Source organism: Drosophila guanche, unplaced genomic scaffold, assembly GCF_900245975.1.
Source record: "Drosophila guanche unplaced genomic scaffold, DGUA_6, whole genome shotgun sequence".
NCBI lineage: Eukaryota > Metazoa > Arthropoda > Insecta > Diptera > Drosophilidae > Drosophila > Drosophila guanche.
In genome coordinates this window covers 28,833-52,565 of record NW_022995760.1, presented here as the reverse complement: position 1 = coordinate 52,565, position 23,733 = coordinate 28,833, and the positions used below count along the sequence as shown (strand labels likewise).

Here is a 23,733-nt window from a genome sequence, read left to right as displayed (position 1 = left end):
GTTACAACTTTTATATCCGGCACTCAGTACTACATCTGCACCTTAGCGGTTATTTGTCAAATTTTACATTTTTTCTTCATCTGTCATCTACATCTACAACACTTCTCACGCCAACACGCTCCGTTAGCTCGCCGCCCTTCCCTAGACCCACACACTGCAGACTCGCGGCAGAGGCAGAGGCAGCGCCCGCACACAAAAAAAAACAAATATAAGCTGCGGGACAGGGTGGGTTAAAAGTCGGCAGAGGCAGGGGCCGAGTGAAGCAGAAGCAGACTGTGAATGAGAGAATGTGAAAAGAACAACAAAAGCTGCAGGACAGGCTGGGTTTAGCCACTGGAAATTAATTTCTTCATTGTGGCTGTAATAATAATCCAATCGGATCCCAATTTGGTGATCTGATAGATATGGTCATTCCCTACGGAATGGCGTTTTCTCTTTTATCTTCAAAATTGTAGGTTTGGGAGGTGTTCGCCCTTTTGCGGAGGCGGAACTTTTTTTTTGCTAAGGAACACCGGATATTGATGAAAAAATCATCATGATCGTCTAACTAATCACCGATTTCTTTGATTTTATTTGTTTTTGTTTTATTTTTAAATATTCTCACTGATTTTCTACTCCTAGTGGCCAACCTTTACCGATGGATGGCCTTCCGCCGTCGAAGGCTACAGCCTTTCTAACGCCGTACAAAATGGCAGTTTCCTCAAAAAACCAACTATTACTATATTTTATTTGATATTTAGTTGTGCATTAGTTGTCCCTTCGCAAAGGAAGGGAGAGAGAGAGCTTTCAAGAGAGCCCTTAATGCAAGGGAGCTTTCATGCTACGAAATTTGTACCAAAATATTACGTTATGTGGAATATCGATATTAGGTAGGCAAAAATCGCTAACTTTGAACGTATTGCATTACTGCTATTTCGATTTAACTGAATTGTATTATCTCTTGTTGACTGTTTAATTATTATTCTATAGTTTTCGCATTTCCACAGCTGCGCATATCTAAGGACTAATAGTTATCGATTATTAAAATAACTTTCCGCAATGTATCGAAATGTGCATGTATTTAAATAATTTGAATTGCTCAACAAATTTCACAGATCTCCAGACCTAAGGCAGAAATAATACTGAGATTCATCATCTACTTTTGAAGAAGCGGGCGGTTCGAGCCTGAACTGCACCGAATCCAATGCCGTTGGGCTCCGCAATGTGCCCGGCTATCCATTCCGGCAACTTATCTCGAATCCTGTCGCTGGCATAGCGTTCGTCCAGCAGAAAGACACACGCGTAGTCCCGTATGTGGCGCACAGAGCGGCCGATGCACTGATTGACCGCCTTCATGCAGAGATTCTCGTAATACTCGTTGCCGGCTCCGGGGCCCAGGCGCCCGTCCAGGTGCTGCATCCGCTGCTGCAACTCGGGGGCATTTCGATTCGGATAGGGCAAGCCCACAACGAGCACGGCCCGTCCCAGATCGTCGGCAAAGTTCAGTCCCTCGGACAGTTTACCACCGACGACGGCCAGCAGCAGGCCAGGAGCCTCTGCGTACTGCTGCAGTAGCTGATCTGCGGCCCCAGAGGACTCGCGGAAGATGCGTTTTTTTCTGGCAATGGTCTCCAGGCCACCGCTCTGCTCCAGATGGCTGTGCACCGTGTCCAGGTACTCGTACGACGGCAGGAAGCAAACAACGCCTGCAGGCACGATATTGCACAGGTTCTGCAGCACCATCGACAGTTCCTTTAGCTGCAAGAGTGGAGATTAGAGGGGGTCAGGAGCAGAGCGAGAGGAGCAGCCAGTCACTCACCATGACGGGAGTGCTACGCTGGGCATAGCTGAAGCAGAGGCTGGCTCCAGTCGGTCCCTTGGCCACCACAAACGGCAGCACCGCATCCGGCGGCACCACATGGCTGTAGAAGCGCTCCACCAGCCGCTCCGGGCAGCGGGCAAACAGTTGCTCCTTCAGCTCCTGCGTGGGCTGCATCGTGCCACCAGCAATGACAATCTGTGGCAGATAGGTGGAGGATTATGCTTGATAAAATCAAACCCACTTGAGGCCCACTCACCGCTCTGGCCTCCGAAAGGATGTCGGCAAAGTGCTCGGCGGGATCCAGCAGCAGATACTTGACGATTCCCGCCTGAACATTAAGCAGCACCCGTCCATCCGAGGCATTGCTGGTGAGCGTCTCGATGAAGGCCAACAACGGCCGAATGGGCGAGGGTGCCAGCCTCTCCAGCTGCGGCTCCTTCGACTCTGCTTCTGCCTCTGGCTGTGTCTCGGCCAGCTTGCGCTTTCCCGGCGGCCGCTTCCCCAGCGTCTGATGCTGCATGGCCAGGCGCTGCAGCAGCGTCTGTCGACTGGAGGCGGGCGGTTGGTTCTCGCTGGGACGCGGCTCCCTCTGCGCCCGGGCCGCATGGCCCTGCACCTTTTGGGCGAACCGCGTGCGGCCGCAGAACTCCAGCAGGGCGTGCAGATCGATGTTGTCAAAGTCGCCCTCGGATGACAGCTCATAGGTGCGCAGCATACGCACGGGCGGTGGCTGTGGCGGAGCTCCGTCTCCTTTGGCCTTCGGCTCGAGCAGGTTCAGTAGACGGCGCATAACGAAAATCAACTGGTTGATCCTCAGCAGATTGCGGGTGCTCAGGCGGCGCGCATACTGCTCCTTGTAGCCGGTGACCTGGTCGCGTGCCAACTCCAGCTGGGAGCGGGTCAGCTCTGAGCCGTGCAGCTGGGCAATCGATTCGAGAAGGTTATGCGCCTCGTCCACGATCACAATGGAGCCACGTAGGTCGATGCCCAGCTGCTGGCGGGCAGACTGCTGCAGGAGAAGCTGGTAGGGCAGCAGCACCAGCTGGGCATCGTCCTGGGCCGAGCGGGAGGCGTAGTACGAGCAGCCCCCGCAGGCGCTGCCCTCGGCGGCTAGTTCCTCGATGTCCAGCGGCTCGCACAGGGCCACATCCCGGAGGCTCTCCACCAGCGCGGGCGTCTTGAAGGGGCAGCGACTGAGCGAGGTGGCGGCTCCAACCGCCAGACGAGACTTCTTGCTGGGATTGGCAGGGGCCTTGCTCCGGGCCATGTCCAGGCAGCGCTCGTTCATCAGGCCCACGTTCCGGAGCCTTCGCACCTGCGGATTGATGCACAGCTGCTGCCGGGAACCCAGCGAGACACAACGCACCCACGCCGCGTGTGATGTTTTCCGCAGCTCAGCCACAATCTGTGACAGCTGCGAGTGGGTGCGGCTACAGAAAAATATCTGCACGGCGCGATAGCGATCCTCCGACTGCTCCTCGGGGCCGTCGGCCAGCTCGTGGTCGGAATCAGAGTCAGCATCTGCGTCGGAGGGAGGCTCAATGTCCTCGGGCTGCTGCTGTTCCCCTTCGGGCTTGGTTCGTGTCCTGAACTTGTGATGCTTCTTCCTCTCCTTGGTGCGCTCCCTGATCCTGGCTAGCTGCTGTTCTCGCTGCTCCAGCAGCGAACGGAGGCGGTTTAGCTGCTGCAGCTCCACCTGCTGCTTCCGGGACTCACTCTGGGCACTGATCCAGTCCTCCGCCTGTGCACTGGAGGCCTGCAAGCGGTCGATTTCCTTCTCCACCTCGGCGATGCGCTGCAGCAGCTCGGAGCGCACCAGCTCCTCATGCTGGCGCAGCCATGTGAGGGCGCCGCAGGTGAGGGTCAGAGACTTGCCTGTGCCTGTGGGACTTTCGAAGATGCCCACCTGTCGGCGCTCCAGCACCGAGAAGAGCTCCTGCATTAGCTGTTCCTGGATGCCGTATGGGGCGAATGGGAAACCAAAGTCGGTGGCTTCGGGCGTGGCCAGGCACTGGCGCGGCGAGTATTGGGCCATGTCCGATTTTACATTTTCCTAGAATTATTCGCAAAACAAAATGACGCGCCAAGAACAAAACACGAAGCGGACGCTAGTGTGACCGCGGATTTATCGATCAAATATACCGCCCGACGCTCAATAATATACCGAAATATACCACTGTAAATCTTAAATCATTGTCCTCGATTTCGACATTCCAACTAAAATTACTTAGGACTCTCAGAACTAAATTTATGATTTCATCTGATTTATCGAAAAATTCTCCATTAGATTGGCTACTGTAAGCCGCAAAATAGTCCCAGGTGGACGCGGGTGAGGCCAAGTTCTCGAATACAATGTGATATATCGATATATATTTTTGATAATTTTGTACACATGTCCACGTATCGGTATTTTTGTGCGATAAGTGGAACAAAGTCTGCGGCTTCATTCCTTTCTTTTGAATCTGATTCTTTTGATTCTGTAGAGTGCAAAGGGTGAAAGAAGTATATAATGTAAAGTCGATGATTGTGTCGGCCTAAAATCCAACTCTAACTATCGCATGGAAAAAAATATGCTTTTTTTTATTATATATTATTATCCATTATTATAATTAAAAACTATATTTTTTTAAATACAGAAATCGAATTTCATTCTGCATATTGTTTTGAAACAGCTGACATTCTTTTTTTTTTGTATTTAATCGCTATACCGAAATTGGTTGGTGGTTGGTAGAATGAGCTTACATTTACATGAGACACGAAATACTCAATCGATACAATCGATACTCTCTTAAATATCGATATAGAAGCAGTGACAGCCGATGCTTTTTCTCTAGCTCCAGCACTTTTCCTTTCGGCGCCATTTTTTGTCTGGCAGATTAGAGTGTGTGAAAAATGAATTGGAAAACTCTCCCAGGTATGAGTAATTGAGTAATTGTTATGCAAATCTGTTGAGCTTAGTAATGCGCCACAAACAAACTTGATTGACTGCGAATTAGTCATGAATTTCATGCGTTTCTCGCCTCAAATCTAATCCGAAGCCGCACTTTCAAAATGGCGTCGAAGCACACGCTAAAGCTAGCAATGCGTTTGTTGCATTGGGATTGGATACATTTGCACAGAAGGGACAGGCGTGGCGTTCCCTGCTTCGAATGCAAGCTCAGAATGCTCAGAATTCGAAGTTGCTTCATGTACATACATGCATAGAAGTGTATCCATTATCCACACACACACACACACACACACGCAAAGGTCGAGATTTTCTGAGGAGCTCCGGCACCAGCAGCCTGAAGTTCTGCTGCAGCTCCATTGACCCAGTGACTGACTGACGGAATGCTAACTTGCACGCTGTAAATTGTGACGGACCATTGGGTGAGACAAAATGTTCTGGCATCAACGTAGGGCAAGAAGAGTTTTATGTAAATGTTACATGTGTGTGTGTGTGTGTGTTTGTTTGTGCGTGAGAATGTGTGCGCCTAGTGCAGACACATTAATCACACGCGTGCATCGGCGGCACACTCGAATGATACTGGCGGCGGCAAACAGGGGGCGCGGCTGCCCATGCGCTCACCCATTTGGATCATTTTTATGCGACCCAGAAGAAATATTCTTTTTTTAGTGGGGCTAAATATTACGATGATTATAATGAATAATGATCAGATTTGCGCTATTCGAACGATTCTCATTATTTTGTTGTATTTTGGATTTATGTTTTTCAGCCCAACCTTTCAACGATCGAGCCGTCAGAATAATGCATACTATGATGGTGAAAGCAACCCTTGACTTGCCACCATGCTTCTATGGGGACCATCGTGATGCGCTTAATATGATGACATATCGCAGGAATATGAAACAAGAATTGGAGGAATATTGTTCGTGCGACTGGATGAGGTATCGCCTAAATGAAAGTTTGGCAAATAAGAACAAAATGATGCCTTTGCTGATAGACATCCTGCAGTCTTGCATTGAATTCACCCATCTCAACCTAATGATGCGGCAAGTCTCCCTTAGCGATATGGCCAGCCTTGAATCAAACATGAAGACATTCCGCAGGCACATTATGATGACTCCTTTGTATAAGGAGGAGCTGCAGAAGCAGCTGCAGCAGCAGCAGCGCAAAATAAATGTGTGCATCTTCACGGGGCTGGCCATTGCAGTGATGGTTGGACTCTTGGCATATATATTCATGTCATTCAAATAATGCATTTCCCTTTATTTGTAATCAAATGCCCCCAAAGAGGAAACCCCAACAAATAGTTACCGAAGAAAAGTTACCCTAAACGAACATACATATATGAGAAGAAATGAAACAGCAAGCTTACAAAACGTACCTGGAATGAAATCCACTGAAAAGAGTTGACGGTTAATGATCAAATAAATGCGACCTCAAGTTTCCTTGTATGAATTTAGGCTTGTGTGTTAATTGACGAGTGCGTTCATTTTAGAAGAAGAATTGTATACGTTCCAATAAAGATTCCCGATCAAAATGTGTGTTTTTATTAACCGATTACTCACATTGCAGCTACATATAGGATATAGAGGCCGTGCAAAGAGGAACAATGCTGAATTTAGATCCTGATTAAATTTATAAGACTTTACGGGTATGCAGATGCTTCAACTGATTTTGATGAAACTTTCATTATGCTGCTGTCCGACTCTCATGCTCGATACGACCTTCAGGCGCAGCGACATCGAACCACCAAGAGCAGGGGAACCTTGGCAGACAGCGGGTAGACATTGATGGTCAGAGGCGATCGACGGCCGGTGGCCGTGCGCTGTGCCAGTGCTGTGGGCACTGACTGTCGCTAATCTTGAGCCTTTCGGCCCCCGAAAGACATTTCCCATTTATCACAATCGCACTTGTCGTTGTTTTTGTGGCTTTGGTGGCATAATTTTTCACTTAACGCACGACTATAAATACACCATGCTGCAACACATGTAAGACTCTATCTAAATTCAAATACAAACACAATTGTGCCTGTACCTGTGACTGTACGATGTGTTTCTGTACTGTGATTGCTATTAGTTAACTGAATGATAATGCGTTTTTCTTGTTATTTATGGCCGATATTTTATGCGATTAAATGCCACAATTTATCAGAGCAGTGCCCGCTCGTGTATCAGCTCTTTCTTTCGTAATTTAGTTTTCATATTTCATAGATTTCTTGGACATTGAAACCGCTAAGCCGGATGACTTTTAACACAATCTGTTTCTCTCCTTCAGATCCTGCAGTTGTTTTACGTCATGCGGCAGACCTCCTCTGTTGTTTAATGTTTTATCGTCGCTTGAGGGAAAGTGGCTGACTGGCAATTGGGGAAATCTGAAGCTACAACAAAAAGTGCCCTGTGCAAACGGATGGTGGATATCAAACCGACAATCCTCGACATGAGTATTTTTAGTTGGATGACCAAGTGTGGAACCGGATGCTCTACAGCAAGGGCTAGCCATAGATCGCCATCGTATCATCACCCATCGAATTGGTGACCCATTCTATGACACATTTTGCATTGAGAAGGATTTGAGGCATGTTCTGTTTGTTTCGTTCTTTTCTTTATTACTGTTATGACATTCAATAAGCAATTAGGCATTAATCATGGCCGGGGGGAGCATTAATCACCCAAGCGGCAGCGGCAGCCTCCAGTCCCAGCCTCAATATCAAGCGCCGCAGAAACGATCGAGCCTTCAACTTATGCATATGAGCAGCAAAGCAGCAAAGCAGCAAAGCGGCAGAACAGCCAACAGCCAGAGGGATGGTGGGGCTGACTGCCTCTAACTGAATAGTCACTGATCGCACACCCTCGGACAGACAGAGATAGATCCCGGGCTTGCAAGAGAGGCACAGCTTAGAGAGAGAGAGAGAGAGAGAGAGAGAGAGTAACATGATGTCATCGTCTGTTTATAAGTCAGCCCCGTCAGCGATGCAGATCAGGTCCGATCGGTGATCGGGCGATCGGCGCAGAGCGAAGCGGAGCGGATCGTGGTTCGTGGCAGAACCAAACGATTGTCCCACGCCCACGCCGAGCCACGCGCCAAGAACGAAAATAATCTCGGATAAACAATCAGAGGCAGAGGCAGAGGCAGGTCAGGTTGGAGATTGGGTCGCCCCCTAGGGGCCAGATGACGTTGTTCGGACAGTAGCCGGGCATATGGCATATAAATTGTTCGATGATCCATTCCAGAGGAAAGAGAGTTTTTATTTTGGATATTAAATTTGAATTTTTATTGTAGTTCTTTTTATGTGGTTTCTGTGTGTGTGTGATTTCGGTTCGGTTCTGGTCGGATCGGATCGGATCGGATCGGAGATGGTTTACAGAGACAGTTAGAGATATTCAAGTTATAGTTAAAGTAAGAGTTATAGTTACAATTACAGGCGACAGTTACAGGTTATACAGGATACAGAATGCACATGGGAGCTGCGTCTTGTCAGGGTTTTGCATTATCATGTATCAGTTTACACAAAAGATTTCAGCGCTTTGCTTGATTGGTTTTGAATTGATTTTGTTGGATTGTTGCTCTCTTTTTGCTCTATTCTTATATGTATGTATGTAGTGGTAGTCGGCTAGATCTATTTCCCGTACGGTTTTGCTCTGGTCAAAACCACACAAATAACATCTGGGACTCTCTCCAAACAACAACACTCGCTCTCTCTCTCTCTCTCTCTCTTCATCGTCCCTAATTTCTTTCGTTTCTCTCTTTGTTTTAGCACAGTTTGTGGGAGTTTTCTTTTTGCTTGTTTTCTCATTTGTGGGGTTTTGTGGTGGAAAGACAGACACGTATATTACATTGGATCGTTAACTTTATATATATATCTTTCAAATATGATTTAGCAATATTGTACACATGGCTTTAAAATCTATACAATCAATGGGAAGTTCTTTGGGTGGTACGGTTCTGGGATTCTGTCTGCAGCTGGTACTCTATGTGGCGGCGGGGGAGGACTCTATGTTTAAACAGTTAACCAACATTGATCTCTATCGCATATCGATATTTATCGTTGATCGTTACATTGTTGCATGTCCAGGTACTTTTGTAGCGCTTTCTTTTGTTTCAACAAACAGCAAACAAAAATGTTTTTGTGTGTAGCCTACAAACTAAAAGCTAGAGAATGAAGTCAAGGTCCAGTAAAGGGTCAAGTGTCAGTTATCAGCGGTCTGTCCTGCCAGTCGTTGAGGTGAAATGAGGCGATGATTCTGATTCTATTTCCGATGACGCTATATGTCTATTCTTTGTCCCTCACGCCGTCTCATTGTGCAGCTACAGGCAGACCCCAAAACGCATACAAAACTCAGCTCAAATCTTTCTTAGGCCATTGTATATGTCAGTATTACAGTTTAATTTAACATTGAAAGAGGCTGGCAGCTCGATGCATTCGTTCCACTCCACTCGCTGCACCTGAGAGTCTGTTTCTGTTTTGGTTGGAAGCTTGGATCAAAGCGTAATATTATATGTGGCCGAGTGGAGTGGTCGGAGTCTCTGCTCTATTCCTCTATATAGGGTTCTGTGCGTCGTGTGTGAGGTAAAGTTTTTGCATAATTTGCAAATATTCTCAGGTAACTCTCTTCCCATTTCGAACAATCTTTCGCTGTGGGTAACTGGGGGAAAGTCATGATTACTTTTGATGCTCTAACAATCAAACCTATTCGTGGCAAATAGGCTGGGCACAGGGGTGCTGTGGGTGTACAAAGGTTCAAGGTTCAAGGTTCAAGGTTCAATGGTGATATATGTGTGTATGTATAACATTTATGGTATAGGTACAACTAGAGAAAGGCGTGTGCAGAGCTCTGTTCAACATTTACATATGGGGATGTAGACATAGATATTGGTATTTTGTTTTTTTCGTACATAGTAATATATAAATATTAGATATAGTTGTATCATTTTTTTGTTTATCGGTTATATCTTTAGTACAAATCGAGGCAATTACAATTACAAATTACAAACAAAGCAAATTTTTATATTTCTCATTTCATTTCTTTCTGTGTGGGTGTATGATTTTGCTCCTTTAGGCCACTTTTTGGTGTTCACAGCTGTTTTTTTTTGTTTTTGTTTTTGTTTTTATACACACGTAGAACCTTTTCTATACGTATTAAATCTGTATATAAGTTTAACGTTTGTTTTTGTTTTGTTTTTGATCAGGCAATAGACACACACAAATATAGATATATGCATGCATATGTAAATGGTATAGGCATCATATGGTCTCCTATGTACGTATGTATATCCTACATATGCTATATATAATAATATATAATTTACAAAAAAGTTTCACATTCGTTTTTTTTTTTCTTTCTTTCTTTAAACTGTAATAAGGCGCAAGTTTTGAAGGATTTTTGCAGTATTTAGCAGCACTTAATGGTCATCGAAGTCATCGATCTTTCTATCGATTACGAGTATACCTCTTTCTCCATCTCTCTTTCTCTTCCTCTCTTCCTCTCTTCCTCTCGTCCTCTCATTGTATGTATATATTATTTTTAATAATTATTTTTGTTTGTAGATTAGTTGTTTTTGTTGCAAAAGAATTAACAAAGTGTTGGATTAGTAATTTAGTTTTTTTGTCAAATAGAAAGTTTTGTTTTTTTTTTATTTCAATTTTTTTTTCTTTTTTTTTTTTTTTTTTTTTTTTTTTTTTTTTTTTTTTTTTTTTTTTTTTTATTTATTATTAAATTTATTTTAAAAAATATGGAAAAAAAAAAAAAAAACAAAAATTTATATATCGTATGAATATATCGGCTGTATATATAGGGGTTGTTTGTTTTTATCACTGACTAAGGCTAGTTTTTTTAGACAAAAAAATATCAAACATCATCACGCGAAAAAACATTATTTTCATTCCACTCGTTAATCTCTCTCATCATGTGAATATACAAATATACATATATAAATGTTTTATAACTTGTAAGGCATTTCGTTTAAGGAGCAAGGGACCAAGAAAATCATAGGACAAACGCTTAGAGAATGGAGGAGGACATTGAACAAAAATTAAAATTAATAATTACTGATGCGGATGTGTGTGTGTGTGTGTGTGTGTGTGTGTGTGTGTGTGACTGCTAGCAGTTGATCACTGCCCTCTATACTCTCCCTTTCTCTCTCTCTCTCTCTCTCTCTCTCTCTCGCTCTTTGCATTCGCTTGCAATGGAATGTTATCGATTTGAATCGTATCAAAAAAGTTGGGTTATGTACAATTATGCAAGTATTTTTCGCTCCTCTCTAACTGCTACTCCACTCCTCTCTAAAACTGATTGTTTAATGATAGGTTTTAATTGTTAATTAAATTGTTTTCTGCTTTCTTTGCTTCATGAGGTAGTCAAGCCACAGGCTGGACGCCGCTCCAGGCGGACTTACACAATGGGAGGGGGACCAGGGTATCGGGGGTATTCGAGGCTTGGGGGCATGGGTCATCAGGGGTACTCTGCTCTTCTTGTTTTTTTTTCTTGGAAGAACTCGGATCGGTTAACGGCGTGAAAACAGGCATCAAGGGATTGTTGTTGGGGGAATAATGCGTGGAGGAAATTTGGGGATGTTTTGTGGGAAATTCAAACAGAGTTTCGGGGACATTTAAAGGGATTTTGTTTGAATTTCAGTGCGCCCTTTGGGGCTGCGGCTTCTGATATTTTTGTTTTGAATCTGTTCTTCTGCTTAGTCGATGAGTAGCATCTACAAAATGTACATCAAGGTGCGAGGATCCAGCGAACACCTAGCACCAATAATCCACGTGGGTCCAGGCGGGATCCTCCTCCTCCTCTAGTTGCAGCTCCATTTCCAGCTCCATCTCTACATCCTGCTGATGCTGCTGCTGCGGACTGTTGCTCGGCCTGTGCGACGACGACGACGATTGCTGCTGCTCCTCCTCCTGGCCTCCATCCTGATCGAAGGCCAGCAGCAGGAGATCGCGATCCCGATCACGATCGCGCTCGTGTGCGTTTGCCGGTGCCGATGCCCGCTGGGCCCGCCCTCACGCCAGGCAGCCACCATTGGTCATGAAAGCAGCGGCACCGGTATCCAGATCCACATAGTCCGTGCCATCGTCCGCCAGCTGGGACAGCAGATCGTTGGCAAAGCATCCGTTCTTCATCAGCAGCAGCTGCTCGTCATCGTAGCAGGAGGGTGTCATCACGCCAACGCCCACACCTACACCGACACCCACGCCCACACCGACGCCAAGGCCATTGCTTTGTAGGCCATGATGGAAGTCCATCAGGTGGTTATTGTTGTTGTTGTTGTTGTTGTTGTTGTTATGGTGGTTGTGGCTGTGGCTGTGGTGCTGGTGGCTGTGATGGTGTCCTGTCGCTCCGCCGCCACTGTTTGCATGGACAACACTGGCCATATTGAGGCTATTGATGCCACTGGTGGGCAGGACACTCACGGCATGCTTGATGTCCGGAAAACCATCGCTCGGCTCGAACAGAAAACGCTCCGCACTGAGGGCCGTGGTATAGGGGCTCGGGGCATCCACCAGTTCATTCTTGACGAACTCAATGGCGATGCTGGTGGGCGTGGAGGCGGCCGAGCCGGTCTGATTGCTGCTGCTGCTCGAGGAGCTGCTGCTGGTGGGTGTACTCGCTGGCAGGAGGGGCAGTGGCAGTGACAGGGGCAGTGGCAATGGCAGCGATGCCAGACCCAATGCCATGCTGAGGCCATCGCAATTTGGGACATAATCGGAGACCTGCTGATTGCTCACAACGAGGCTGCTGCCATTGCTCTGCTGCTGCTGCTGCTGCTGTTGCTGCTGCTGTTCGTTGTTGTTGTTGTTGCTGCTGGCGGGATTCATGGATTGCTGATGCTGCTGCTGCTGCTGCTGTTGTTGTTGTTGTTGCTGCTGCTGTTGCTGGTTGGGGGAACTCAGGTATCCTGCATGCTCAAACTCCTGTGGACTGGGCGATGGCTTGCAGTAGCCATTGGGTAGCTGCTGCTGTTGCTGCTGGACCTGCGCTGCCGCTGCTGCTGCTGCTGCCATGGCCGCTGTCTTGGAGCCAAACTTAAAGGTGGCCATCGATGGTATGCTCATCCTTTGGGAAGAGGAACTGCTGCTCGACACCGAGCCAGAGCCAGAGCCAGAGCCAGAGATGGAACCCGAGCCAGAGCCAGAGCCAGAGCCCGAGAGGGAACCTGAGAGGTTGACCTCCGATGACGACTGGCCCTCCAGGTCCAATTCCGAGAGATATTTCTGGGCAGGCGACTGCAGCAGAACGGCAGGCAGCTGACACCCGCCGGTTCTCAGGCAGCCAGGGGACATGGCATTCGCATGATTCTGAAGCATCTCCAGCAGCTTTCGTCGCTCCGTTTCGAGGCTGCGCACCTGTTGCTTCAGCTCCACATTCTGGGTGTCCAGCACCTCCGACTCCTTGATGAGGTTCTGGGTGCGTTCGCGCTTCTTCATGCGGCACTTGGTCGCCGCAATCTTGTTGCGCTCCCGGCGCCTCCTTCGACGATCCTCGTCCTCGGGCGTGAGGCCCTTGGGCGTGGACTTGGTCTCGCTGTCCTCATCCTCGCTGGACTCCTCGTCGTCGTCGTTCATGCTGAAGCTGTGGCTCGTGTTGTTGCAGTTGTTGTTGATGCTGCTGCTGTTGTTGTTCATGCTGCTGCTCCTGCGGGAGCACTTCGATTGTGGCTGCTCCGACCCGCTGCTGGAGTCGCAGGTCGACAGCTTGCGCTTGCTCTGGATGGCCAGCTTTAGGCCGGTTTTGATCAGCTGCGATTTTGTCTGCGAACGAAACAAACAGAAGAGAGATGGCGGGTCAGAGCGGGTCTTGTCGAACGTCCTTCGAGTGGCAACTCAAATTGTTGTCTTGTCACCAATCGCCATATCGGTTAGGCGAAGCCAAAGAAGGCAAAAGCATTGCTCAAGCGGCTCTGCCCCCCGCTTGGGGCACACAGCAGACACATTTGGAGGCCCCACTCTTTGGCATTTGGAGATCTCTTTTGGAGGCACAGACTCCTACGCACTTTGTACACTGCCAAGCTACTCTGCGAGAGAGTGGGAAACCCTGGGAGTTGTTTTTCCTACCACTTCTAAGGACAAACCCTACAGGAAAGAGTGCAAGCCATGAGGGCAGAACCGTCTCTATGCTGCTAAGCCACCCTGTAAGCGAGAGAGAGATCAGGCGTAAAAAGCCAATTCCCAATTATTTATTAAAACAAGCAACCACAGCCACAGTCACACTCTTAATCTTATCGGTCTTTAGGTGTCTCCACACACTACTTCTTGCCGTTTCTCGAGTGTTCCGCACTGAACGATCCTGTTGGGCTTTTGGGGAGAGATCGACACAGTTTTCTCGAGAGCACTCAGGCCTCAGGTAGCGAATCGCCATGTGACGAATCGAATCAACACACACGAGACAGAGATTTGATTCCGTTGACAGCTGTGGTCGCATTCCCCCGTTGCGTCACACATTGTGGCACGATTTCTCGTGGATGGGGGGGGGGAGGGCAAGGTCTGGGTCTCAGTCTCCGTGTCTGTGTCTGTGTCAGGGGTCCGAGCTCTCTGGAACTTGCAATGCAGATTAATCTTTTATTTTTAAGCGGCATTTTCTCTGTTTTGTTTTGTGATTTACACAGACGACCTTTTTTGTTTTTGCTGCGATTTTGGGGTTTAGGGTTTGGCATTTGGGGCCTTTTTTGTGGCATGAATTATAAATATGAATTTAAGTGACAAAAAAGAAAGATACAAATCTGCGACATGCCCAAGGGCCACGCCCTAGTCTCTGGGCCCCCAAAAACAAATAAAATCTCTCCCTGGTTGTGGCTCTCCCTGGCCTCTCCTCCTGGCAACAAGTGGACAGTGGCAGTGTGTGGGCCACACCACAAAAAAAAACAAAAACCTCGTCAACAAACTTGCACTGTGGCACCATGGAATGGCGGAGATCCATTTATGGCAGAGCCACAGAAGCAGCAGCAGCAGCAACAGGAACAGATGGTCACCACTCCGCACATTGTCAACGGATCCTGAGCGGGAGGTTCGCTTTCGGTTCGGCATGTGGAATAGTTGATACGCCCAGTCGGGTCTCCCTGCCGACTGCCAGATGCCCTCAATTGCAATCTTAAAAATAAACACTCGCTGCTAAGCTACTCTGTGAGAGTTTTATTGCGTAGATTAGGGCGATTTCTGGAGTCCCAGATACTTTCAGTCTTTGACTTTATCAGCGGCCTCCACAGTGGAGTTCTGTTTCCCTTGGTTGCCATTATTATTATTTTTTGTTTTGTTTTGTTTTGGTGTGGCATTTTCTCAATTTTGAGCTCATTGAAATGTCGACCAGGCGGCGCGCGTCTCGGGGGCTCTCCCTCTCCAGGCAGCGGAACCAACCAATATTTTGCGCATATTTTCTTGCTGTCCGTTTGTTTGTTGTCTGCTCGAGAAATTGTTCAGATGCCACTCGTTGAAGTCCCCCCGCCATTCGTCCGACAGTCCTACTTCTGCCCTTCTCTGGACTTCAATTTCGGTTTCGTTTGGCTTCTGTTGCTCGTAATTTTCGGGGGTACAATGTTCGATGTTCATTTGAATTTTAGGCACGCTGTGACCGCCTTATTTATTGACCCAAAAATCAGATAAATAAATTGTGTGTGTGTGTTTAAAAAACGACGAAGTAAAAATGAAAGAAACAAAAAAAGAGCCAATAATAATCGCATGCGCCACAGCCACAGCCACAGCCACAGCCAGACACCAGACGCCAGACGAAAATGCAGTTCGAAGACTGAAACTGAATCTGAATCTGAATCGGAATCGGAATCGATGACCATATGGTCGTGTGCTGGATCGATGATCAAGTCTCTTGTTGTGCAACATTCCCTGTTCAATCGGTCAGGTGGAGGTGGAGCACCCACCGCTCTCTCTGCACTCTTTTTCACTGCGCTTGGCTGACAGTAACTCGACAGACAGTGTACCCCCAAAGACGAGCCTTTCTTTGCAAAGAGTTCAATTTGTATTTTTCTTTTAGGTTTTTAGGTTTCTCGCCAAAATTTGCATTTTGTTTGTTCTGTTTGCACATTTGCACATCGTTTCTCGACTCGGCTCGACCGAAATTCGTTTCAATATTTGCAATATTTTTTAATACATTTGCTGTGCACTTTTTTTTCGGCAACATTTGTGCAAATATTTGTGCAGCCAAAAACCACAGGGAGAGGCGGATTGGGGCCCAGAAAGTTCTGGAATGGAAAGCTATAGTATCTGATGATTCATTAATGGGAAATAATTTGGTGTGTGTTTTCCTTGTCATATTCCTTCGGCTTGAGCTAACCGAGGGGCGCTTCTGCATGTCGCGTGAAACGTTAACTGCACAGCCAATCAATCAGTCAGCCACAAATTGAATGCTTAACGAGTTTCAGCCCACAAAGAGAATCAGAGGGAATCTGAGAGAATCTGCACTGCACACAAAAAGGGCTCGATAATTTATGGGAAATTTGTTGGAAAAAACAAATTGTGAAAAGTGCGCCTCCAACCACTCATCCAGCAATTAAAACTTGCGCTGCCTATAAATTCGTTTGAAGTAATAATCATAAATCACACACAAAGATACACAGATACACAGCTCTAGCTCTTTCTCTCTCTGTTTATCTGGCGATGCCACCTGCCAATTAGTGAGAGCGGAATGCGGGATGCTGCTGCTGCTGCTGGATGATGCGTCTGACGATCGCATCGATCGTCGCATCTAATTGCCGTCTGGTGCCGCAGCAAGTGTTTTATTCATTTGAATTAATCGTTGACACCAAGCAACAGCAGCAGCAGCAGCAGGCACCTCCAGTGCCCCCCTTCCTCCCAGTGGTTACGTACCTCATTAAGGCCAATGTCAGTCGTTAGTGGAGAGGGAGAGATACAGATACCCGCATGAACACACACAGATACTGGAGATGCAGCACCAAGATGCAGATACTCCGAATGTCGCCGCAAAAGTGAAATCAATTCTCGACGCTGCGTTTCGCAATTGACGCCCCCACACGGGCAGGGGCAGGGGCAGGGGCATGTCAGTGGAAGCCGAGGTGGGAGGGCAGTTGAGGGTGACTGTGACGTCGGCCAATGGCCACGAGAGTGCGTGGGTTGCGGATTTTGCACGGCGTGCGCTGAAGCAGTGGCGTGGGCGATGCGCCACAACCAGTCATCCATTCTGGTGTCTGTCTCTCATGAATGAAACGACAAATTGAACCAAACAGCAAGAACAATTTGGTCAAAGATACAGCTACAAATTGGGCAGAGAATCCGAAGGAAAGGTTACATTTCAAGGAGTAGTGTTCCCCAGTTCCGTACAGATATTCCCCTTATGGAAGGACTATGAACAATGTCTTACCTGTTGCACGCTGGGCATGGTGGCAGTGCCACCCGCTGGCGAATCAAGCGGCGATGCGGAGCAACTGGAATGACTGCTGTCCTGCGAATGCAACTGCAAAGGGAACACACAAAGGTACAAGATAGAATATTAAGTATACGTAGTGAGGCTAGGGATCTGTGCGCAGACACTCACCTGTCCATTGGTTGGATGTCCATTGAAATTCCTGACACTGACGACGGGCGTGGAGGCGGCCGATGATGCTGAGACGGCCGCCGAGACAGCGGCCGCAGCGGCGAAGCTATAGTTATCCAATGGATTGGTCATGGCGATCAGGGAGTTGAGGATCTCGGGTGTTTTGGGTGTGTGGGCGCCCAGATTAAGGCCGCTGCTCTCGATGCTGAGCAGCGAGGCGGCGGTTATGTTTGAGTTGAACATGATTGAATCGATTTATTCTCGACTTAAGGTGTTTATGTTGGGGTTTATCGCTCAACTATCGATAATGAGTTGTTGTATTATACTGTTTATCGGTTATCGTTGAACGGTTATCGATTGAAGCGAAAACAGAAATTATAAATTAAAAATTGCACAAAATTAAGAAACACAAAACACACACTTTCGATTTATCTCTCCACCTTTCTCTTTCTCTTCTGTGTATCGATATATATCGGTAAATATCGTTAAATCTAATTTATTTGCGTTTCTTTTTGTTGTTTTGTTTTGTTTTGTTTTGTTGTATGCTTAAATCACAGTTGAAGGCCTACGCGTTGCATTTGTTGGACTGCTTATTTGTTTAAACAAATCTCTCTTTTATATATATATTGTTGTTGTTGTTGTTGTTGTAGAATATTCATATATCAAATGTGCCTATCGTATATGTTTATATAGTATTTTGGTCCGACACTCGCGGGTGTCCACTGTGTCTCTACCCCACTCTCTGTTCGCCTCTGTGCTGGTCTCTTTTTTGTGGGGTTCCCAATGTTTTCGTTTTTGCTTGTGGCAAATTGTCACAAATATATAATTTTAATTTAATGTTTTTTTTTTGTTGGGTGGTGGGGGGGGGGGAGGTCGGGTTCGGGCGGTGAGGTTTATTTTTTGGGTTGTTTCACTTGTAGTTAGGATTGTTCCTGGCTCTGTCTCTAGCGGAGATCTGTGCTTCCATCATCAACGTCATCATCATCATTTATGGATTTCTGGTTCCTGCGGTTCCTGCGGTTCCATCCGATCTCTAGCGGGGGGCTCGTGTTGTTGCTCAGAGCATGGGGCCCGTACGAATGCGTTGAATGTCGAACAGCCGGCGGTTTGACAGCGAATCTGCAAGAAAGAGAGAGCAAGCACACAGAAAGAGAGTGAGTGAGTGGGCAAAGAGTGTTCAAGAGAGAGAGCGAGAGAGAGAGTTTACGTGTACGTGTACATATAAACAAAAAGCAATTAAATTATAAAGTAAACTCGACTAAATTGATTTATGTAAGTCCCCCCTTCAGACAGTACGAGTCCGAGAATCACATTTTACGAATCTCGGATCACGGATCTCTCGCGATTGATCACGCACCCTCCCTCCCCATGCCCCATGCCCCACAGCCCAGCCTACATTTGGAGACGCCTCAATTAGCGCCACCCGTTAATCGTTTAATTAAGCCCAGGCACACTTTTGCCACTTTTGCCACAGAATGCAGTTCGCGGCTGCATTCCTCTCTGTGGGTCAGCTCCCACCCGCACTCTATCCCGCACCCAGAGAGGTGAAGGTGAGAGACACACACAGAATAATAGGAATTCCAATTGAAACCGAATTGAATTGCAATTGAAGGCAATCATCCGTTGAATTCATTTGACTCCGAGGCACCTCTCCAGGCAGCAGAGGTGCAGCTGCCCCAAAAGGCAAAAAGAGAGAACTCAAAAACAAAAAAATAGATCGTGTCACGCGTCATGCAGCAGTGCAACTTGGCTGATTCTTTGAGTAAACTATCATGCCAAAAGGAGAAAGGCACGATGGCAGTAAAAGTTTATGGAAACAGCAGAGAAATGTAAGTTTTGCGCAGCCTTTCTAGGGTATTCGCCCAGTCCAGTGATCCAGCTGCTATCTCTACTCTGTAGTCGTTGTGCCGCGAGTAACAATTCCAGTGGCTGTGGAATTTCGCTTGTGGTTTGATGGACCTATGATGATCAGCGAGCAGCAGCAGGCGACTGGCGACTGCCGGCCAGCGGTCGATGTCGATCTGTGGATCTGTGGGGATGACTCTTGTGGTTGAGTATTTTTTTGTTTGGGGGGTGAAGGGGGTTAGCTGCCTGCCTGCCGCTCAAAATGCAAATTGAGGCTGTCAAAAAAACTTCAAAAGCGTATGGGGGCCATAATCCAGAACACAAAAATCTCATTTTTGTGTGGCTGTTTGCTGCCACTGCCACTGTTCCCCCCCCCCCCCCCCTACACCCTCTTGACTCATTTATCATGTGGCCAGAACTGTGTGTGTGTGCGAGAGACATGCTCTATAAGTTGTACCCTCTATTCCCGTGCACCCCAAACACTACACTCTGCTGTGCTGGCAAACCCCAAAAGTCAGCCAAGAACCGAACAACGAACGAAATAAGCGAACAACGCAAAATAAAGTCAGAATAAAGAATTATGATTTATGACTTTCGCATGTTTCTTTCGTCTCATACCCTGGACAGTGTCGGCCAGCGGGCATGCTGCTTTCCATTATCACTTGGCAACACTCTGCATAATCATTCTTCATGCATTCTTCAACATTTCTTTTTCACATGAGAGGTCTTTGATTTTTATATTCAAATAGAAATGATCGAAAATTAATGATAAATGCTATCGAATCAGCCAGATTTGTTTATTGATTATGCATTCTGCACATTTATATATTTGTTCTAGGGTATTAAAACCTCTGCTGCATACACCCAAAAGTCATGTTTCCTTTTTGGTTTTTTGGGTTTTAAACTTTGTTTTGTGAGAGAGCTTTTAATGCCTTTGCAGCCTTTGATGTTTGTGGCTGTTTGCTGCTGCTGTCCGTTGCTGTGTTGCAACGAAAATCACTTTTGACATTCGCCACACAAAACGTTTCAATTCGGTTTTTGGTTTTTGGTTTTTTGTCGACTTTTTGTCGATTTTTGGTTTAACTTTTGGCTGTGGCTCACAGGCCTGGCTCTGTCTCTCTCTCTCTCTCTCTCTCTCTCTCTCTCTCTCTGTCTGCTGCTCATTTTGACCAAATGCGGTGTACGTCAACGTCAGACGTCAGCGACAGACAACGACAGCATGCGTGGCCTCCTCTGGCCGGCTTTTGAGGTCACGGCTAGGAGAGGGGCCGCCGCACAGGAGCCTCCACCACACAACCCGCACGACTCTGTGGAGTTGAATATTGCGCATGCGTCGCGTTGGCCCAGCAGGACGCACCCCTCCACTCTCGCTCTCTCTATCTCTGTCTCTATCTCTGAGTGCTCTCGAGTGACATTCCATTCAGCAAATAAAGTCATTTGCGCGACTGCTGCGAGATGGGGGCTCTGTGGCATGTGAATTGCCCTCAAGTGTACAAGTTTTTGCCTCCGATTCGATCGATTGCCAGAACAGCGCCAGAGAGAGAGAGAGAGGAAGCAAGAGCACAGAGAAGCTTACGCAATGGATCGTGCGGCGAACGCTAGATGGCCGGAGTCCCCCCATGAATATGCAATGGTGTTCGATTTGTGAAGATGAAGACCTGAAGATTTGTATGCCAGAGGGCGAGGGGGGAACAAATAAACCATAAATAACCAAGCAAAACGATTTGTTAATCAAGTTATCAATCAAGTATCGATAAATGTAATGAAATTCCATTGATTATTCATTTTGGGTAATACAATTCCAAGCTATCTTCTGAGCTAAGTTCAATCAAGAAACTATAAATTCAATGGAATTCTCTTTCAATTCATTGAAGATATACAAACAAATGGGAATGAATCGATTTGTATCGATTTTTCAGCTCATTTTCGATAAGTTTAATCTGGTTTAGGCATCTTGAGACCCCCATTCACCCCCAATCGACTGATTCATCGTTCATTCAGTCGTGCTGCTGCATGAATGGGGAATGAGCAATGCCCGATTTCGCCTTAACCCAATAACGCGAAATGCAACCCCAAACATATGGGAGCCACTCTGTGGTCACGTTCCCAAAACCACACATACAATTACACAAAATAATCCAAAATAACCCAAAATGTGCGAGAGACTAAGCGCTGGCTAGTGATTCACTTGCCTGAATCTTTCACTATGGGAATCCGATCAAAACAAATCGAATACGATTATTTCATACACATTTGCCATATATTCCCGCTTGCACAATCGGAGCGGAGTGGCATTGCTATCGAGAGGCTCGCACGGCTCACATAATCCGCATGGCCTGTGCCTGTGCGGCATGTGCGGCTTTGTGTGCAGTGTGAAAATCGCCGCATAAATACATTAAGCATTTGAGTTATTATATGCAAACGAGCGTCGTTGTCGTATTTATATATATATATGTATATATGTATATATATTTTGTACTCGCACATATCGCATTGTAGTATTATCTTAGCGGTACGTGCCTCAGTCGCACTCCACATTTCACACGAAAACAGCAAGCGATGGAACGGGCGAGCGGGCAAACGTCTGGCACGGACACGGAGACGATCGTCAAAAGTCTTTTTGGCCAAAAGCAAAAGCAAAAGCGAAACAAAAGCAAATTGCATTTCAAGTGTTTGCGTGTTTCCGCAGCAGGGAGAGAGAGCTTGAGGAGAAGGCGCAGAAGTTGCTCTGAGATATTTCTCAAACTGTTTTAGTCCGAAAAAAGACAAAACAAATCAGCGATGGAAGCGAAAGAAGGAAGAGGCAGCACTCGGAATATATGCTCTAATAATATGTATCTGAAATCAATGCAGAAAGGGTTTGTTTTTGTATATTTTTTATCCAGTATTAAGCTATGGTAAAATGTCTATATGCTGACTCGAATGTGTATGGATGGAATCGATGTCTCTCGGTCTGCTCCAATTGAATCTCCAATCCTTTTGGCGAAGTACAAAAAAGGAAGGGAAACACTTTTGTCCCTTTCTCTTCCTTCTCCTTTCCCCTCTCCCTCTCCATCCTGTTTGCTATTTCTTGCTGCTTTCAGAAAGCTTTGCCAAAATGAGTTTCCGAACAGAAAATAGTTGGTTGGTTCTTTGGGCCATTATGGCGCTGCCTCGACTGGTTCTATGTGGCCATGTGGGTGTATTTGTATCTATGTGTCTACGTGTGTGTGTGTGTGTGTATCCATAAAAATAAACTTTCATTGTCCGGAGACAATCGCTGTGTTGTTCTTTCCCCCCGCCGTCCTTTGGTGGGGTCTTTGGGGTGCTTTAATTAAAAGCATTGGGCGGCCCAATGCCAAGCACACACACACACACACACACACACAATAGTGTATCTTATGGATACGAAAAAGCGCCCGTTCGCTTTCCCTTAATGGGATACCCATCCCTTAGGGTTTCTCTTTCTACTTCCATTCAGCTTTCAGTTTTCTAATTAAGTGTCATTGATGCCCAACCCCCCCACTGCTTCTCCTTCTCCTTCACGTAATCGAAATCTCTTCAGCGAAATTTACACTTTAATTAGACATTTAGATACTGGATCCATCTAGCTGTGTATCTTTGTATCTGTCTTTTGATTAGTTTGCTAATTGCAGGCATGGCATGGGTTGCTGTGGGGCCTGATAAAAGACACACCGAAAACCCCATAAAACTTTATGGAACGTGGCGTATGACTAGCGTATGGCTGGATGGATGAATGTGTGGACTGGAGCTTGGATTTGTGGTCCTCCATTTCCTAAGACACATCCAAAAGATATATGTGTGTGCATATCTATGTATTTGCAACCCCCCCACCGCCGCAGAGTCGACTCCAAAAATGGGCCGCGTGGCCGATTCAATTAATTTATTATTCACTTAAGAGCGCAACGGGGCACGAGAAACCCCTGCCTCTGGCATGTTAATGGGGGATGGACTTTTACGGGGGTTGGGGCACGCATAAAAATGTTATAAAAATTAAGACCACACTGACAGAGAGAGAGAGAGAGAGAGATAGAGAGGAAACGGCCTAGAATTTTTGCACATTGCAAAGGGAAGCGAGGGCAGGCCCCGCTGTTTTAGTGCCAAAAATGTCCTTCCCCTGACATCTAGCGGCATGGGGCAGGGAGAACATTAACTTATGGAGAACGCGTGGCACACAGCATTTGTACAGTTTATAGACATTTTCATTTGCATTTGCAACGCACGTTCCGAGCGTTAAATTTGTGAGACCAAAATGAAAATGAATAAATTTATGAAAATTGATTCGAGTGGTGGAAGAGGCACAGAATGGCACACAGAGGGAAAACCCCCAGCAAAAGCGAATGAGGAGGAAGCAATACCCTTTCCATTGATATCTGTATCTGTATCTAAATGAAAATGAAGCTTTCTTCGTGCAGGAATGAAGCTCTCACAGTCGAGGGGCGATGCTGCATGACGCGAGGGAAGTTTCGTACATGGATTGTGCAATCCCATATACCCGTATCCCCATATCTAGATACTATGTACACAGTGAAGCAATCGCAGGCCGTATCTGTATCTGTGTATCTTGTGTATCTATAACTGTAAGTGCACGAGTCGCATGCGTAGATACTGTATCTTACAAGTGTATGCCTTGGCTTGGC

At 46.6% G+C, this 23,733-nt stretch overlaps 3 protein-coding genes across 3 annotated transcripts; 1 reads left to right on the top strand and 2 right to left on the bottom strand.

Annotated features, from left to right (window-relative positions):
* Window positions 1-1,041: 1,041 nt before the first annotated feature.
* LOC117590705 (ATP-dependent DNA helicase DDX11) lies at window positions 1,042-3,916 on the bottom strand. Its single transcript, XM_034283603.1, has 3 exons — window positions 2,058-3,916; window positions 1,799-1,996; window positions 1,042-1,737 (listed from the first exon to the last, which is right to left on the bottom strand). The coding sequence occupies exons 1-3, from the start codon at window positions 3,834-3,836 to the stop codon at window positions 1,132-1,134; spliced, it is 2,583 nt and encodes an 860-aa protein (XP_034139494.1). The 5' UTR covers window positions 3,837-3,916; the 3' UTR covers window positions 1,042-1,131.
* Window positions 3,917-4,650: 734 nt separating this feature from the next.
* LOC117590696 lies at window positions 4,651-6,272 on the top strand. The gene is made up of 2 exons (XM_034283597.1): window positions 4,651-4,715; window positions 5,518-6,272. Exons 1-2 carry the CDS (start codon window positions 4,694-4,696, stop codon window positions 5,997-5,999), a joined length of 504 nt encoding a protein of 167 aa, XP_034139488.1. The 5' UTR covers window positions 4,651-4,693; the 3' UTR covers window positions 6,000-6,272.
* A 4,802-nt stretch (window positions 6,273-11,074) lies between these two features.
* Window positions 11,075-18,046, bottom strand: LOC117590687 (activating transcription factor 3). Its single transcript, XM_034283587.1, has 3 exons — window positions 17,249-18,046; window positions 17,075-17,167; window positions 11,075-13,500 (listed from the first exon to the last, which is right to left on the bottom strand). Exons 1-3 carry the CDS (start codon window positions 17,489-17,491, stop codon window positions 11,752-11,754), a joined length of 2,085 nt encoding a protein of 694 aa, XP_034139478.1. The 5' UTR covers window positions 17,492-18,046; the 3' UTR covers window positions 11,075-11,751.
* Between the last annotated feature and the right edge of the window lie 5,687 nt (window positions 18,047-23,733).